The sequence below is a fragment of the Cololabis saira genome, chromosome 1, assembly GCF_033807715.1.
Source record: "Cololabis saira isolate AMF1-May2022 chromosome 1, fColSai1.1, whole genome shotgun sequence".
NCBI lineage: Eukaryota > Metazoa > Chordata > Actinopteri > Beloniformes > Belonidae > Cololabis > Cololabis saira.
This window is the reverse complement of record NC_084587.1, coordinates 21,951,956-21,971,766: the sequence shown is the minus strand read 5'-3', so window position 1 is coordinate 21,971,766 and position 19,811 is coordinate 21,951,956. Positions and strand designations below refer to the sequence as shown.

Genomic DNA, 19,811 nt, shown 5'->3' with positions numbered 1-19,811 from the left:
TTGTACTTTATATCGTACAGGTTCATTTTTACAAATAACTTTACAAAACTTGGGCACAGGCCACAATTTCTTCTTACACTTTTATTTTCAATGTATCATAACTGAAACAAAAAACTAGTCATTTGCATGGCGAAAGAATCATTTCTACCTATTTGATCGAGAAATTGCATTCACTTTGTTTGCTGTCAAAACTTGCATTGGTATGAGTTTGTCCTCAAATAGTCCGAAACATCCAGGATTTAAGACCCCTACATAATATCAGCCGTATTTATATTACAGCTAGTCTTTTTCATTACTTACAGTATTTTACTTTGTAAGAAAACATAGGGTAAAGATCAATGCTTCTACAAAAACAAATTTCTAAGACAGTAGAAAAGCCTTGTTTCAAGAAAATTAGAGTACAATTTTAGAGTTTCTTTTTAGTTTTAAGAATTGGACTGTCAATCAATCATATTAGAAGTCTCCTCCCCTCAGAGTTGTCACGGTTATAAAATCAAATAACACCAAAACAGTGTTTTGAACCAGACTGTAAATATGCATCTTCCTGCTCTAAAGTTGGATATTTTAACATGGGACTGATTGGAGATTGACTTGCTTTTGGAAACAGCATCTAGTGGTCAGTCCAGGAACTGCAAGGAATCTCAGTTCTGCATGAGCCTGAATCTGGAAGTTAGATGGTTGGGACTTAGTGCAATCAATCAAGATAGATAGGAACAAGGTTAGTCAAAGTGTAACTAAATACAAGGTTGAACACTTTCAAGATAAAACAGAAAACGGGCCACAAACAATACCAAGACTAAACAACTGTGTATGACAAAAGAACAACAAACCCAAAACCCAATCACAATAACCCAACACCATAACCGGCTGTTTTTGTTGACCCCTGTTTTTTTTTTTTTACCTCCAAAAAAATTATATCTCTGTCTTTCTCCATGTTTAGTTGAACCTGAAACCTGAACCAATAGAAAACGAAGAAAAACCTAAAAGATTATGAAAACCTTCCAGGGGCACTTTCATTTCCACAGCTTTTTGTTTCTCCTATACTCAGTTTGATATTCAGTCCGATTCAACTTAACAGAAGAAACTGCCAGGGAGATGTAGCACTTTTACTGCATGTTGGCTAATTTATTTTAATGACTTTTCAAATCAAGAGCTTCAGATTATAGGGCATCAATAATTCAGACCAGGGCTGACCACATACAAAACATACCCAGACACAATGATTTAACCATTGAAGTGGGATATTTTTGACCAAAAGCTGCCCCTTTTTTGACTTTATTTTAATAAATCAATTTAATAAAGGTGGATTCTTCTTTCAAGAGTCTTCCCAAGAGTCTCCTTACCTAGTCTTTTTGTGGATTTTTGCACATTAAAACCTCTGTATTTTTTTTTTATCTCCCCAAGGATTGATACGTTTCATTTAAACCCTGAGGACATGGTGGGGGATCTGTTCTTTATTCATCATAAACAGGGAGACATGAATGTTTGCACATGCAAGTGGCAGAGCTTTCATTTCTTTATTTTTCACCCGGTTCATCATTTTCTGCTCATCAGAAAATATGTTTCCACAAGCCTTAATAGAATGATGCTACACACAGATTTTTATTTATTTATTCTTTTATTTATTTTTTTATTATACTTGTTTTTTTTTTTCTCTTTGTGTATTATTCACCTTGGGTTGTGCAGCCATGGACAAACATTAATCAAGAGATCTACATAAAAAGAAAAAAACCCACAAATAATACAAACTACACGGCCAAAGCAAATACTCTATATGCATGAGTACATACATAAAGTTATTTAATTATTTAACCTCAACTGATGTAGTGAGTAGCTTCGAGGTGTGGTCACGGTGAAGATAAGGTGTCAAACTATTGCTATCGCCCTAAAAAGCAAGTGGTGAACCATCATCTTTGATATGTTGTCATGACTGTAGAAGGTTTTAATGGTTGGTGAAATTTGAATAAATAAAATCAACAGTGGAAGTCATGCTAATGTTTAATGGTGTAATTATGAGCGTTTCAACATGCATGAAGTGAGATCTCAGCGTATTGGGACTAAAGAGCTGTGTAACCTTAAGAAAACCAAATTACCAGTGAGACTAATCAAAGAAAGGGAAAATGCTTCAATCTGTTACAGTGAGCCTAAGGATTGCACTCTGGAGCAAGGGAAAAAGGTCACGTCGTCTGACGATTCCAGATGTTTCCTGCTCCAGAGCGACGGTTGCAACGGGAGAAGAAGAGTGGACGATAAAAATGATGTTAATGATGATAAAAAAAAGTTAGAATTATTTTAATCTGTCCACAAAAATTGTATTTCAATTGTAACAAGTATTTTGACTCATCATGCCTCCTGGCCAACATGCGTAATTCCACTCAGAAACTTTGGGATGTACCAAAGAAGTCTGATTTTCCATCAAAAATCTTGGCAAAAAGTTAACGCAACTAGGGGGGAAATTAATTTTTTTTAGCATTGCGTAAGGTTATCAGAATGAGAAGTCGTACTGTACTTTGAATACTCGTGAGTCTCATGATGAGACATGCCTTTGAGAGTGGAAAAAATTAGCAAACAAGGTTTAGTCTAATGAAATTAAAAAGACAATTTCGGAATGAATGTCACAGGGTTTGAACACAGCAGATGGGCTCTTTTTATCATTATCTTACAGTCTTTTCATTCTCTAACTCACTGTACACTTGGATACTTTGAAAGAGAGTAAATAGTACTGAGTGACCCTGACCCTACTGTATTTCATTTTCTTTTATGTCTCCTTCACTGATCAGTTATTTGTAAATGTTAATGATTAAAATTGTATTTTAGTTCAGTCTTATTGTTTGTGATTAAGTTAGGTTAAAAAGTTTGTGTTGAGTAAGTTTAGCAGATTAATTGATGTCAAACTTTGTGGAAGCTGTTATAAATAGAAATAATGCAATTCTTTTGGAGCTGATTGTAAAAATCTGTAACTAGAAATCGGAGCAAGAAGAAACAGAACAGTGAATGTTTTATATTCTGGTGGTAAACCTCCAGTCAAACATGTCTCTTCTGTAATGGCTCAAGTGAGATTAGATGCTTAAAGAGGGGTTTAAAAGTAAAAGTAAAGTTACAGATCGCAAATAAACTGAGTCTGGAATACAGAAAGCTTTTTTTTTTTATTGCTCTGCTTTTTCGTGGGCAAGTGTGTGACAAATACTCATTAAATGCTGACTTTGTTTGCGTTGCAGTTGTTAAACTAGCCAAAGACAGAAACATGACAGTCCCAAGAGTTCTCTAATGCTGTTAAAACATATCTTGTTTACGCTCAGTTTTCCAGAAAGGGAAAATTACTGTGTGTTTGTGTAAGGTTTTTGTTCATTTCATAAAGCAAGCTTTGCACTGCTCCTGCTCACTAGGAAGAGAATAAACCGTATTTCGCCCCACGTCCCACTTTACACATCATAAAACAGGTTAAACGACATCTAAAAATGAGAGAAGCATTTAAATGATGATGTCCAGATTTATTGGTTTCTAAATATATTCATTTATAGTAACGATTGAAACTGAGTGGATTCTGAGAGCAGATTAGAGCAAGCATTTGTCATTACTATATGCAAATGTAAATGTTTCATTAAGGCATGAATTGAGAATTATAATTCAAATACACTCACGAATAAATAGCTGTGATAAATCAATTCAGAAGTTTTTTTTTAATAAAGCCAACAATATGATGTGGTTGATGAAGCAGACGTAAACACACTCATCACATCAACTTGCCTTTTATTCACTTTGAAAAACTGTAACCATAGAAATGAGAAGGAGCATTTTTCTGCTCAAGGCTGCTTATAGCAGGTTGATAGGTTAAGGAGAAAATGGATTTCTGCTCTTTGGTAATTGCCAAAGTAATCAAGTGTCATGTATAGTCATGTAAATCTTAATGGAGATCAGTGAAGTGTTGTCTTGTTGGAAGACATTTCTGTTCTTAATCATTCTCAGCCAGTTTCCCTGTCCATGAATTTGGGGATGCAAGCTCATGAGCCAAATCTCTGCACATCTTCAGGCTTTCCTCCAGGATTTGTCCGTATTTCATTCCCAAACTGATTATGCATAAACACTCCAGTCCTTTTTAACATGCATACAAACTAAAGTCTCAACCACCTTCAAACTGTCAAATAAATACAAAAGTTGCAGCTTCCTTTTTTTCTTTTTCTTTCTACAGTGTTGCATCGTGCACTCGGTGTGTCCTTTATAATCCAGTTAAAGCCCTCATGAATTCACACACTCAAGCAGTACAGTTATGACGTAAGTGAACTCTGAGGGAGTAGTGATTAGGATGGCAATAAGGATATGGCCCCGCTGTCATTGGAAGCCGAGCGACAAGCTGCTTTTGATGTCAAAAATGAAAGTCCTAATCAAAGTGATATCTGACTGCCAGGAGGAGTTCCAGTTGCCTGGCTGCCAGTTTAATCGGCTGCTGAGGCAACAATTTTATATCTCAATTCACATGTTTTATTTATTCCTCCAAACATTTATTGTGGGGTGGTTTTTTCCCCCCCACCGTTAAAGCCTTAATACACACAGTCCTCGCGACTTTCGTGATGATGTTGATTTTTGTACAGTATGTGACGGTTAATCTGACATGAGAAGATTATAAACTGTGAAAATCTCCTGTGTTTATTTGCGGGGATTCCTCTTATCTGTTGTCATGTTCACCATTTTTGATGTAGTGTTGTGAGATTTGTGTCACTTATGTATGCAAGTGTCCTAAAGGATTATCTTCCCTTCTCATCTTTCACCTCTTCTCCCTTCTCTCCTCACATCTCCCGTTGTTTTGTTTTGTTTCTTCACCATCCTCGCCTCTCGGCTCTACCCACTCTCTCTTCCTCTGCGTAGCCTGTAATGATCTGGTGGCCTCGGGCGCAGACAGGAAGCCCAGTGCTTTGGTCCAGGTGGCTGTCATAGATCCCCACAAGCAGCACCTTGTGTCTCATACCAGCACGGAGATAGTGGAGGTAAGGCATCACACACATACCCACACATGTGCCCTTCTCTCTGCACCTCTCGGCGGCCTTTTGATGTTTGTTGTTTTCCGGAGCCTCTGGGTCACCGGGTCCTGGTTAGTTTTCTCTCAATCTCTGTCTCTTTGCCTTTTCTTCACCTCTGTTTCCCATCTGATTCACTGATGTGGAACAAATTATTTTCTGTGACATTTGAGTCCATATATGCCCACATGAGCTGCTGTATGTTTCACAGTAAGAAAATCTTCATACTTAGTGTATCTGTAAGTTTGAGTGATAGCATTTTGTGGTCTTTTAATTCCTAAGTGTGACAGTGTTGTTGCTAAGGCAACATGCACTCAAGTATTTTTTGGGCAGCAACAGCTGCCCCCTGTCCCACAACGGAACACCCACTTACACACACACACAAGGACTCAGGCAGACACACACACACTATTACTTTCCGCCTTCCTCGCATGAGGGCAAAGTTTCCAGACGCATCAAATGGGGACAGTATATTCCAACTAATCCAGTAAAACCTAATTAGCATAACCGTCTCTTTGAAAGACCGAGTTATACTTCTTTTCCCTTGAATGAAGGGAGCAGCAGGGCATGTTTTTTTGTACATGTGTGTGTGTGTGGAAAGCCAGGATGTGGTAGGATACTGTATGCTGGCTCAGCCAGCTCTGCACACACTCCGAGTGCTGCTGCAGTTCTCATTTCATGGCTGTAATGTTTGGGATTTGGAGCAGGATCTGAGGATATGGACTGCTTTCGACTTCACAAAAACAGGGTATGTAATCATTCAGTGTCATTTTATGAGTCTCCTTTTAAAAAATTGGTTTGCGACTAAGAGAGGGTCTTTCCTAGAGAATCTGCTGTGCCAAATGGTCATTTTGTTAGTTTGCAAAGTAAAACAACTACAACAACAAAGTGAATTTTTGATCCGATCCTATGGAATATTAAAGTTTGTTTAGCCCTTCGCACAAAAACTGATCAATCAGCTGATTCAGAAACTGTGATAGTTCAAATAAAGACATTGAGATAATCTTTTTGTCTTTCTTTAAATAAAGTTTCAGTTAGTTTTAAGGTTTCCCCAGATATAGCTAGTCATTTGATATGCACAGCTGCAGAAGTTTATTAACCTGTGTGTGTGTGTGTGTGTGTGTGTGTGTGTGTGTGTGTGTGTGTGTGTGTGTGTGTGTGTGTGTGTGTGTGTGTGTGTGTGTGTGTGTGTGTGTGTGTGTGTGTGTGTGTGTGTGTGTGTGTGTGTGTGTGTGTGCGCGTGCGCGTGCGTGTGTGTGTGTGTGTGTGTGCGTGTGTTTCTGTTTCTGCGAGGGGTTGAGAGAGCTGGGGGGCCCCACTATAGCTGTGCTGTCTGAAGACAGCCCAACTGCCACTTGTGTTTTTCCTGCTGTCACATTCCCAGGATGCCTGCATTCAACAGCTGTTGTCCACTTTGGCGGACAATACTTGGCTTGGCATCTTGAATGGCTTCAGCGTTAGCCCATTTCATATAATCATGTGATATCAGGAATTCATTATATGTACAGTACAAGAGTTCAGTTAACACAGTAAATGGTAGGACATGTCAGCTACTGCATAAATCTCTCTCATCTTTCCCATAATGCAAGTCACAGAATAACTAAAGGGAGGATTAAATCATATTCAGTCTAAAATTGCAAACACTTTCTTCGTACTAATGACTTTTCCAGCTGGAATTTGCAGAGAAAGAAGTTTTTTTTATGTACACTCACTGGCCACTTACATATAGTACATATTTGTCTCTTAAGTACACAGATCCTAAACTACTACTACTGTACAGGAAAATAACACAGATTGTAATCTGTTACCCGGTTTTATAAGTGTGCGCAATGATAAAAAAAAAAAGGTGTAACTTCACATTGAACACTTTATTACCAGCCCCTTACGGCTGCCACTCATTTGACCTCACATCAGCCTTATTTTTTGGAAGTGTATTGCAAAATAATTTTCCTTCAGACATCTGTGTGCACCGTCATGGGAGACATAACCACTAGAAGACCGTAAACCTTTGCCTCTAAGGTACCACGCTTGGTCAGAGCGGCATTTCTCTCTGCTTAAACCAATCTGGTGTTTTTCCTCCAGCAGTAGCCTTCATGGAAGTGTTCTTGTCAGCAGAACCGTCAATCAGAGGGTGCTTTTCTAAATGCTTTCTAAATGTTTCAAGACTCTTATGTATGAAAATCTCAGGAGATCTGCAGTCACTGAGTCCCTTGCATTCCTAATAAGATGCATGCTGAGGATATTTTTCAAAACATTTGAATGCATTCTAACATTTTTGCCAGCAGGAAAGCACTGACATTTTGTCTTTTTTTCTCTTTCTCTCCAACTGAGGAAATGCAAAATCCACAGTTTTTATATTTTAGTTTTAAACTTTTTAAGAATATCCCCAAAAGACCAGTCCTTTCCAGCTATGTCAGTGCGGTTACATGCACATCTAAATTAAGCTATTGACAACAATATAGCTAAGGATTAAACCAGAGTGACTCCACAATGCTAGGTGGCGCCACACACACTTTTGCATTGGCGATTCTCCCGGTTCCTTCTTTGTTGTTTGTCGTATTCTTCTCCTGCTGTTTTGATATTCTGGCTTTCGTAGTGTCATCATTTCAGGAAGGGGGAGTCCCGGGGCAGTCAATGGCTCGGTTAAGCGTGGCTTGCATATACATGCCGGAATAACTCGAATTAGGGCCGCATTATCTGGCACTAATAGCTCGATCTCAAGAGCTTCAGTTCGGTTCGACTAAAGTCCGGCTAAGGTGCATACAGGGCTTTTAAAATGAGATATCATTCGGATTAAGGTAACAATTCAACTTTCTGTTGTGCATGTAAACGTACTGAGTGTCATATCATATTAATTAAAAAATAGGGAAATTACTGAATATATTGTAGCTACACCCACTGAAAACAACATGCTTCTAACATTAGTATGTCATTTATGCTTATGCTCTATGCTGTATTAATACAGTATAGAAGTGGGACACAATTCCATGTTTTCCACAAGCCACACTGGATTGACCTTCAGACTCGATTGACCTTCACAAAGTGTGTATGATTTAGTATGTGTGCTGTATCTGCCGATGGTGAAGCACAAAGGACCAATAAATAGCCTGAGAAGAACATTTAAAGGCAAGGCAAGTTTATTTGTATAGAACATTTCATGTACAAGACATTTCAAAGTGCTTTACATAAAAATATATGTTTTTAAATGCATTAAAAAGTAAAGGAGTTTAAAACCAGAAATAAAATACAGACGGACGTAAGTTAAAAAAGAATTAAGCAAATGACAGACAAGCTTATAGTGCATTATGGTGGATTACTGAAATGCAGTAGTAAATAAAGAAGGTTTTCAGCCTTGATTTAAAGAAAATGAGAATTTCAGTTGCCCTGATGCATTATGGGTGTTTCTTCCACAGGTTAGGAGCACAAAAGCTGAATTCTCCCTCACTGTGTTTTATTCTAATACCTGGGTACAAAAAGTACGCATGACCCTGGCAACCTGAGGGTTGTGGTCGGTTCATAACGGCCCAGGATATCGGAGACATATTTTGGACCTAGACCATTCAGAGATTTATAAACCAACAGCAGGATTTTAAAATCTCTTCTGTGACAGACAGGAAGCCAGTGTAAAGATCTAAAACTGGACTTCTATGGTCCATTCTCTTGGTCTTAGTGAGGACTTGGGCAGCAGCGCTTTGAACTAACTGCAGCTATTAAATGGATTGGTTTTTATAGGGAGACCCATGAGAACAGCGTTAAGGTGGTCCAGTCTACTGAAGATAATAGTGTAGACAAGTTTTTCTAAGTCCTGCTGAGACATCAGTCCGTTAATCCTCGATATGTTCTTTAGGTGATAATAGGCTGACTTCTCTACTATCTTAACGTGGTTGTAATTCAGGTCTGAGTCCAGAAACACTCAGAGATTTCTGGTTTGGCTATTGGTTTTTAGCTTTACCCCTTGAAGCTGAGTGCTGCCTTTTAATCTTTCTTCCTTGTCTACAAACACTAGTATTTCTCTTTTGTCTTCATTTAACAGAAGAAAATTCACACACATCCACTCTTAATTGGATCAATGCATGTGATCAGTGTTTGAATTGGATCATAGTCTCCTGGCGAGATGGTTATATAGATTAATGTGTCATCTACCTTGGTATGGTAACAGATTTTGTTTGTTTTCATAATTTGAGTGAGTGGGAGCATATAGATGTTAAACAGCAGAGGCCCCAGAACTGAACCTTGAGGAACTCCACATGTATATTTGTTAGCTCAAATTTGTAGTTACCCAAAGTTACAAAATAGTCCCTATCTTTTAGATAGGACTCCAGTCAGTCCCACCCAGTTCTTCAACTGCGATCTATCAAGATGTTATGGTCAACCGTGTCGAATGCAGCACTGAAACCCAGTAAGACCAACACTGAAATGTTGCCACTATCCTTATTGTAGAGGATGTCTTTCAGGACCTTTTTAAGAGCTGTTTCAGTGCTGTGATGTGGCCTGAAACCTGAATGGATGACATCAAAACAGTCATTTAGTGTCAGGAGGTTAAACTGCTGTTAAAAAACAAGTCATGACAAAGTGTATAAAAAATACATTTTGTCAATATTTTTTTGACAACCTCAATACAAAATAAATCTTATTGGCATATTTTAATTTGTTTATAAAAAAAAAAAGAACAAACATCTATATTGGCACAATTGCTTTGAGACAAACTTGCATATGCTGTCCTTGTATGTTGACACAAAAAATGGGAAACTGAATGGAAAATCATGCATTTTCTGCCAAACCCTAATATGTCTGTGTTTTGTAAAATCCCATTCTGAAAGCATGGGTGAGCAATGGGTCCAGGAGTGGTGCTACTTGATGAGAATTTGACATCATGCAAATCCAGGGGATAAAACAGCCTTTGATGCCATGCTAGTCGAGCAGAGAACCCTCAGCCTGGAGCTTGTCCAAGAAGTCTAGTGTCTGTGTGTATATAATTATGAGTGGTCAGGGGAGGGAGAAAACCCTCCCAATGTAGGCAGACGAAGTACTCCTACTTCCCCCTCAACTTAATCACACACAAACACACACACCCTCTTAATGGCCCAAATTGTCCGTACCACTGGGGATTGCAACCAAATTGGACAAAAAGACAAGAGAGGCAGCTGTCTCCCACAGCATATGCTGCCCTCTTGTATGACAGACTGGTTTACTTCTCAGTGTAAATGGAGACAGGCTTACCACTTTAGCTCATCTTAGACCATCCGGAGCACTGAGAAGATTCAGCCACAGCCGAGCCTGCCAAGCATGTTGGTAAGTCTGAATGAGGCCCATTCAGTGTGCCAAAGAGGGAGATATAAAGGGTTGGCTGTGTGTGTGTGTGAGTGTGTGTGTGTGTGTGTGTGTGTGTACCTGCATATTCTTGAGCATAATGGCTCTGTCTGTCTTCTTTTTTTGTGTACAGTACTGATAATATTCTTATTTGCACTGAGCTCAAGTGGTGCATTGGTTCCACCGTGTCTGCATCCTCTGTGCTGAATCAGGCTTTGTGATGTTAGAGCACACAAACCACAGAGCTTCATGTCTGAGCAGGCGCATGGCATCAGCCAAGAATGGTATTACAATGTCTAGGGAGGCTGAAATCAGATGCGGTGGACTTGTTTTATTTCCCCCTCTGTCTGGCCAAAGAAGATTTCTGAATAATCAGGGGTTCTAGCAGCACTCTGTGCTCCTTCCAAATGTGTGTTGAACACCTAACTCTGTCTTTGTGAGAATTAAGTGTACCAGCTTTTCGGGGGGAGAGTCATGGGCAGTCCTTGACTTAAAAACAAAGATGTCTTTACTGAACTGACAGTCTTTTGTTGTTAAAGGCCCTTTTATTTTTTTTAACCGAGTATGTTTTAATAGTGAGTGTCACACTGCTCTCAGTTACGAGCTCCGTAGAAGAAGGCCATGAAAACTACAGATGTCATAGTGGTTCAAACAATGCTATATTGGACATTTCTCCTACATGTCACTGGCTCTGCTGAGCAGGTTCCATTTTGTGACATGGTTTTGCAACACACACATAATGTTACACTGACTGTGGACCCGTGTTGCAACACAGATATTCTGCAGAAAAAAAAGAAAAAAAACTGTAGTTACAAAGTAAACCACTGCTTGATGGAAGACTCCCCAAGATGTAAGCGTTTCTCTGAACATCTGACATTTATGAGGTTTCAGGCATTTCAGTTGGTGAGAATTTCCCTTTTATAAGCCCCTCATTCTGAGTCACTAAAAGCTCGACTCCCCATCAAAGTTTCCTCTTTGTTCTCCAAAACTGAGACCGCTGTGACCACTGCCTATTGCAGGTAACACACCAAGAACTCCAAAGTACTTCGCACAGCCGCACTTAAGAAAAGCTAAAACACCCTTTTAAGGCCTGATCCGTGGTTGAAATGTGAAATGAAATAAGTAATTTAAACCCTCTTAGCTAATCCTACTATTACTTCTGCTGCTGCAGGTACAACAATGTAGACTAAGAATATTAAGATAAAAGACAAGTATTTGAAGTAACATTTAATCTATACCAAAAGGGAAATGTCTATTTTTGCATCATACTCTGAGAATAAACAAATTCAAATTAAAGAAAAATAAATACATAATAAATATGGATATAGCACAGAGAAAGTAGAAAATGGTAATCTGAAAAGTAGGAAATGAAGCAGAAAGAGACATTGATCACAACACTTCACCGCAAATGCTTTAGGGTGCTCTGTTTAATGCCTGGGAAAACAAAACTGATGACATCACCTGCAGTGTCGGCAGGTAAAGCAAAAGTTCAATATTAGCATTCAGAAACACTCCTTCACAATAACATGTCAAGGACTGCACCATCTCTGGTTAATAAGCTGTTCTTTTTTGAAGTCTCTCTTCTTCTGCTATGTAAGGTGGATAGAGAGGCATTAGAGCCCAGAAGAGGTTCCTGCAGCCACTTCCAGAAACATGAAGTACTTAAATCCAGACAGTCCTGATTTGTCTTAATCAGGATTCTATGTGCCAGTGGTGTTACGACGTATGACTACCTCTTTGATGTCTCCTATTCAGCCTGTCTTGATCTGGGCTCTTTTTCTGTTCACATTATGTTTTGGAAAGCTCACCAAACTGCTCCCATATGTAAACAACCTTCCTGTCATCACGGTTACTTATCGTAACAGATAGCACCGGAAAATCCCTTAAGCCGCACAGCCTCCAAACTAGTAAAACAATGTTTCACTAATCATGAACGTAAGCTCAGTAGAAAACCTCAAGATGTTGCAGACAGGCAGAGCACAACCAGATATACTGAAACAAGCTGCCACCAGTACAGCATTATTGTAGAATGTGTGTACATGATTCATGAATCTGAGAATGGTGGAGAACAGTCAGACGTTCTGCATTGCTATGGCAACTGCACCTTTAGTTCTATCTCAGGGTTGTGGTCTCTCCTGTCTGTCACACATCTCACCTTTGCCCTTGTTCTTCCCTGGCAATTTACCCCCCTTCTCATCTAGTATCTTATTCCGAAATGGTGACATGTGATATATTGCTCTGATAGGAAATTAGTTTGCTGTAAGCATTAACCAATCTTTTTTTTTGTTTTTTTTTACAATGAATATACAAAGCTTGACACTGTCAGAAAAATAGACTTGCACCCAGAAGTTCAAGCCGGTGGGCAAAGTAAAGCCAGAGAGTCAGCCCCCATCAACAAAATCTCACGTCCGAGTTACATTTTCAGCCTTGTTTGCTACTTGCTTTGGCAATTTTCTCTGTCACAAACTGCATCTGAGCTACAATTTGTGACAGTATCTTGATTTCCATTGGTTTCAGAAATCCTTGGAGTTCCATCCAAGCGTTTGAACACCTTTGCTCCCGAGGGTATTTCTTCTCGGGCAAAATCCCCTGTAGGTCTTTAGCCAGGTTGAGCTGTGGCACACATGAAACCCAAAACATCTTTAAGTAATTTTCATACCATTCAATGACCTCTCATTTAGCGGAGATGGAAGCATGTATATCAGGGGAAAATTTGTTCTGCTTCTACATAACTCTTAAGCTGGTAAGAAAATGAAAAGTCAGCCATCTTCATATACTGCCGATGTGCTTTTTATTGTACTGCTGGCACAATCCATAAAATAGCAAAAAGTAATATTGGAAAAAGAAAGATTACTGACAAGTAAAGGCCTCTGTTTTCTTTCTTTTTTTAAAGAGTAAGGGATGGGAGAGGGCTAGTCTGTTATGACAAATGATTCTACACAAATCTTTAGCATGCGCATCCGCCAACAACATGCATCATGTAGACCATGCTGTTGTCTTTGAAGGCAACACACAATCATATTAAAGGTTATCAATTAAAAAACTTTGCACATATTTGCAGCAGCCCTTCCTTCCAAGGAGACAAAATGAAATCCTGATAAACTATGCCACTGAAATGCACCGTACAGCAGTACAGAGGTACCGACCCACTCGTGGTTGTAATAAAGGATTTGTTACATCCGTCATTGACGTGTTGACGAGAAAACAGATAAAAGGAAACTGCTAATGCACTCACTTCGTGCTCATTCATAATTTAAGCATTTAAAAATAATCCTCCATTGTTTTGGAATGTCACGTTCATAAATAGAAAGGAAACCTCTGGAGTAACACAATTTAAAAACAGTTGAGCTATAAGTGATCCAGCCAGGCGTCAGCGCGCCTCATGGTAAGGACACAAGTGGAGCTCCCTAAGCTGTTAGCTGTCAAGATGAAGAAGCATTTGTGACTTGCGCTTTAATGTATACTCAGACTTTAAATAAATGTTTGGGGTTTTTTGGGGGGTTTTATTTTACTTGTGGGTGTGACCATACATTCAAGCATGTCTAAGTTGGTCTCTTTATCACTCCCCACTCTGTCCCTAAGTGATCCCAAAGGGCTGCATTCTAGATACGCCCATAAGAGCAAAGTGAAGGAAGAGGAAGCGCAAAGTATAAACATAACTTGCTTTGAATTGGTATAGAGAGAAAGTTCAGTGGCTAAACAGCTCTTATATCATCTAGAGAAAGCCCAGCAGCTCCTGCTGCCGAATGTTACTTGCATGTAAATTGCTTACTCTATACACTAATACAAACCCATTATTCATTTCTAAGACTAATTTTTGGAGTGGATAAATATGGTTAGATTTTGTAGTGATGATAGTTTGTAGTGATGATCCAGAGGCTAAACATTTTTTTACAGAAGTAAAACACCTTGATTTGGAGCTTGATGTTAAACTGGCCCGTCCGGTGAAAGCTGATCTGTTGAACAGAAACGGGGCTCAGCGGGAGGGATGTACTTTCTGATGAGGCATCAGGAGAAAAAAAAGACCCTGGGTGGCTCAACGGGATAATCAGGAAGTCTGGCTCACTGATTATGGATGGATGGATGGATGGATGGATGGATGGATGGATGGATGGATGGATGGATGGATGGATGGATGGATGGATGGATGGATGGATGGATGGATGGATGGATGGATAAAGAATACAGTAAGACTCAAACATAAGCTCTTAAAAGTAAGATAACAGTCAAAAACAGCAAACAGTCAAAAATTAAAACAAAGTAATACACTATACTGGGTTAATCTTTTATTTTTTTTAATCAATAAAGCAAATTTCAAGCAAATGATAAACTGTCCATGCCTCATCAGTACATACCAAACAACTGGGAAATGTGTAGTGGCCAGCATGTGGCACACATTAAATAGGTGTCACTTTCTTTCAGTGACAAACAAATATGATATTTAGTGAAATAAATGGTGATAGATGACGTACAGGTCCTCACTTTGCTGTCATTGCAGTGCTCTTAGAGATGTTTTGAATATAAAGCAGATGCCAGAGGCATTCCTCGCAGCTTGACATTTTCACAGTGAAATAGGAGCCATGTCAATCAGTGCCGAGGCAAACAGGCCCCACCAACTTTGAAGGTGATGACTTGGTGTTGCAATTTTAGTGGGGTTGTGAACAAATATTAGCTCATGCTAACAGCCCTCTGGTACGCTTGAAATCCCAGCACTGGTAGCTTTTATCTGCTTTAATCCCATTAACAACCTGCCCGGGTGCTATCTTACCTGTCAACATTTGTAGCACCCGTTCCGGAGTCTCAGTTGAGAAACTGCCGTTATGCCAGAGCTCCAGGTAGACCCACCAGGGAAAGCTGTATCTCCTCCTTCCTGGTGTCCCAAAGAAGCAGAAGAGAAGGTGAGAGGAGTGGGTAAAAAACACCCGGGGGGAGGAGGAAGAAGACGGACTGAGCTGAGCTGCTGGCTCAGTAACCCAACCAAGCCTCCTTTTTCCCCTTTGGCTTCCTGCTTTTTCATGTTTGCAGAACAAAAGCACATGGGGCTATTCACAGTCATACACACACACACACACACACACACACACACACACACACACACACACACACACACACACACACACACAAACATGCATGCTATGTCTCACCCTTTCTGTGTTGTCCCTCTGTCTGACAGGCGAACAAAGACCCGCTATTTCTGACAGGGGTGACGTTCCCTTCAGAGTATCCGGCAAGCCCAGAGACGCTAGTCAAGCTAACTGTATACGATGTAAAGGACAGGGGCCAGGAGTCTGTGAGTAAACACCCTTCATTACCTTGCATGTGTTTCTACTTGTATTTACATGCTAAAAATCAGTTGAGTGACAGAGGTGATACAGAAGATGTGCTCAAAGCCAGTTGTAAAACAGTTACATTTCAAAGGTTATTTGTGAAGATTTAAACCCTGCAAGGGACGGACGTGAAAAGCTACTGCATATCTGCCTTGGATTCTCATTAAAGCCGAATGTGTCCTACAGATTCAGAGGTCCAAAAAAATGATGTTCTTATCTGAGCTTTGTTTTCGTCATAATTTATTTGAGAGTCTTAGTGCCAAAGGTCTCCCTGTAGTTATGAAGGGTAAAGTTACGCAGCCGACAAAGAGCATCTGAGAAACTCAGCCCGTCCCTCAGGAAAGCCGACACAGCTGTGGGAACTGGAGGGAGGGTCAGATGTGGAAATGCGAATGGGCTGGGTCCTAAACATCTTCAGCAGGCTCCGTCGCAGCTTCTTTATTGTGGGTGTACGTTTGATCTCAATCAAGTCACTCCCATATTGAAAGCGGCCTGTAAAGTTTTAATTAAGCAGAAATTACTATGAAGAATTCATGAGCTTAAGTTGTTACTCGAGACTAAGAAAAGCAATACTGAACATTGTGAAATGTGTAGGGCAAAGCAACTGATGCACTGACTTTTTTAGCGCAAGTCAGATGTTTTTACTGTTTCTGTAAGACTGTTTTATATTTCTGAAAAAACATTTTTTTTTATCTTCTGCTTTAGTACACAAAAACAACATCCTACACTTTATTTACATTTGTATTTTTGTTGGCTATAACAACACTATGTTGTGCATCTCCCCCATATAATCATTTGTCTGAATTTGGCATTAAAACACAATCCCACAATGCTTGAAATATTTATACAGTAGGTTTATTCAATTGCTATGTGTTGAGTGGTGTTGAATATTCATGTCAAACAACCCCCGAGTGGGGCCAGCACTGCATAAATTCTACCTTCATACTTTTCACCTCCGTCCTCCGAGTATTTCTTTTGTTGTTGTGGTGCCTCCACGAGGGACTTTGCTAAATACTTTCTCTGGCATGCTGATGTCTAAATATGAAGATCCTTTTCCTGTTGCCTGGTAAAATATTTACCACCAACATTTATTCTTGCATCTTTCACATGCAGGTACTGAACAGAAGCTTTGACGTAAACATATATACCGTACATGTTTTGTAACGTCTCTCCCGAGCCACTCGTGATTCATGTCCCAGGGCTGCATAAATGTAAATGGGGAGGTTTGTGTTAGCATAAGCTCATGAAGGGAAACGCTGAGAGAAGTTGCGTTGTCTTTCATGTGTCCTTCAATCTTTGTGAGTTTTCTAAATGTGTACCTCTTCAGTCTGTGAAGAATATCACAAACCACCATGACAGAGCACGAGATTTGACTCAAGTTAAGTCTCCACACTTATGGTTCATGGCAGAACCAACACCCTTATAGGAATGGGTGCTTTTGAACATATGCTAAATGATTTTACTGTTAGTTTTACCTTTGAATGACGTGCTGTCTTACAATAATTTAAAACCATAGTAGTTTGAAGAAAAAAAAACCTTTTGTGGTGCGCCTGAAACACTTGAAGATCCTCCTCTCATCTTCATTCTGGCACCAGTACTTGTCTGGTGGGGTTGGCTTTTAGATGTTCAGCTCCACTCCGCTGGGTACAGCGTGCTTGTCGGGCTCTCATTAGAGACTCTTTAAGTGACACAGCCATGACCCCGAACATGAGCTGGCACAATGCATCAGCCCCCAGTGGCTTTAAGTGGCAGATTGGAAACCACTCAGTCAAGACTCAGTCATTTAATGTTGATTTTCTTTCTCTTTCTCTTTTTTTTCTCTTACTCCCTAGCGAGAGTGAGCATGGGAGCTGTTTGCTGCATTTGTATGCAAGTGTTTTACAAATCATCTGTCAAAAGTTCTACATATCACTTTCAGCCTTTGGTTGCAGATGTTGCGCCATGAGCAAAATTACTGCAGTGGAAAGCAGAACGGCACATGTGGTGGAAACCGAATAAACAGGAGCAGGAAAAAAAGAGGCATTTTTGGAATTTTTTATGTTATGCAAAGTGGCCTATTACCATATCTGCTATAAAACCTTTGCATTGTAAAGAAAAAGAGGCTTGGTGAGGGGGAGGAAGCCGATAGAGTGAAGGTAATGGATGACTGCCTTAACATCTGTAGAGGACTGAAGAATTTCATTGTAGGATGATTTCCCCCTGCCTCTGGCTTTCCATTTAGATATTCCAAGATGACACTGGCTGCATGCTCATGAATATTTGAGAACACAGGCAGAGCAGAGGGAACGATAAGTGAGAGAGTGTAGGCACGAGAGGGAGTTGGACCAGGTTGGGTATCCCTCAGGTGTAAATGATCCCACCCTCAAGCCTGGCCGTCGAATGTTGACAAGCCGGCCTCACTTTATCAGGGATGTCTTAAGTGGAAGTCCACTTTGAATAGTTCCCAGCGGCAATGAATCCACAGTCGGCTCCCATTCTGATCACTGAATCAGGAAATATTCACAATGGCTGGAGATATTTGTTCTTTCCAGAGACCACCTCATTTAAAGCAATATTATCGCGTACTCAGCTAAATATTTCAGCAGAATGACTACAAGATCACTCAAGTGTAACTAATGAGGTCTTTTTTCTGTCTAACAATATTTAAATGAAAGATGAGAGAAAACCATTGCTGATTATCGCGGTACATCACCCGACATTCATTTCACACAGGATAACAGGGTGTATATAGATTATTTTTTCTTATGATTTAAATATAAATCAGCTTTTACCTTTGATGCAGATTGGAGTGGAAGATTAAGGGCCATTTAGGGCTTTTTCCACTGAATTTCAGTATTCACTCATTACCTTCAAAGTCCAAAAAAGCTCTGAGCACAACTCGTCTGAGATATATGGATGGATGAGTCAAAAGCATGTGGAGGATACAAATAGGATTATTATCGCATGCTCGGTGCATGCATTTGTATTCAATTACAGTATCTCCGTGGAGAGTCTAAAAGAATAACTAATGACAGACATGTTGCCTGTTGTTAGTGCAAACCCTTTGCCAGTGTTCTTGTTGTTCTGTCAGGTTCTGGACAGTTTCTTTCCTCTATTCAGGGTCACATTAATGCTCTCTCTGCTCTCTTCCATCTGGGATAAATCTGCATAGCTGGTTTCAGTTGGCAGTCCTTTAACTGACCACGGTGAGAGATTTTAATCGGTCTGTGCCAAGTGCACCGCGGTGTGACAAACAAAAGATCCATTTCCAGTAAAACAAGAAAATAAAGCATGTCTGGTCATTTCCATAAAGCAGTCATAAAAATGTATTCTATCAAATAAAACACATGCACAGGTTTTTCTTCTTCCTCTAGCCAGCACATGGGACCCAGTGCGTGCACACACACACACACACACACACACACACACACACACACACACACACACACACACACACACACACACACACACACACACACACACATACGCACACACACCACTTGATCTAAAAGGCACAGCGTGCAAGATATCTTTGATTCAAAGGGCAATGGAGGAAGAACCGATCAAACCTCCATCTCAAACTGCTGGTCCTTTTGACACACAGACGCACACCTACACACACACACACACACACATACACACTGGGAAAATTGGATAGCGATCATATTAGAGGATCCCCCAAAGCATGGAAAGAATGAGGATTCATTTCAGTCGGTCACCTGTTTGAACTTTGGAGCCCAAATGTGATTTTGTGACATTCTCTTTACTAAAAACGGTTTTCAACTTATTTATCTGTCGATGCATTTTTTTTACCCTTTTAGACAAATCTGAGTTCCTGTTCAGTACTGTTTAATAGTTCCCAGAGAACAAAGTTGTAAAATCTGCCTGCATATTTGCGTTTTATCATCACAGAATAAATCCTATGTATTTTGAATCTTTATTACTTGAATCCAAGCAACAATACTTCACTAAACACTTGAGAGTTGCATGGCAACACCGATGTGTAGCACAGGCAGTTTATGGAAGATGGTGATTAGCTCTTGTCTACTGTCACATATCTGTCACCTTTTTGCTCTTTTTTTGTTTGAATAGACTTCAAATTAGCTGCTTGGCTAACACAGTTTTGTTTTATATAGTGTCCCCAATTCCCAGTTTGTCACAGTTTTTGGATCTAAAGCACTGA

At 39.8% G+C, this 19,811-nt stretch overlaps 1 protein-coding gene across 6 annotated transcripts in view; it reads left to right on the top strand.

Annotated features, from left to right (window-relative positions):
* The window catches only part of inpp4b (inositol polyphosphate-4-phosphatase type II B), a 217,084-nt gene that overhangs the window by 67,403 nt on the left and 129,870 nt on the right, over window positions 1-19,811 (top strand). For 3 of the 6 annotated variants that reach the window (XM_061718069.1, XM_061718074.1, XM_061718063.1), the window contains exons 3-4: window positions 4,864-4,982; window positions 15,496-15,612. In XM_061718069.1, the coding sequence (XP_061574053.1) occupies window positions 4,864-4,982; window positions 15,496-15,612 (236 nt within the window). Of the gene's footprint in view, window positions 1-4,863; window positions 4,983-5,483; window positions 5,761-10,157; window positions 10,305-15,100; window positions 15,221-15,495; window positions 15,613-19,811 lie in introns of those variants that run through there. The other 3 variants (XM_061718089.1, XM_061718096.1, XM_061718081.1) reach the window with 3 other exon arrangements.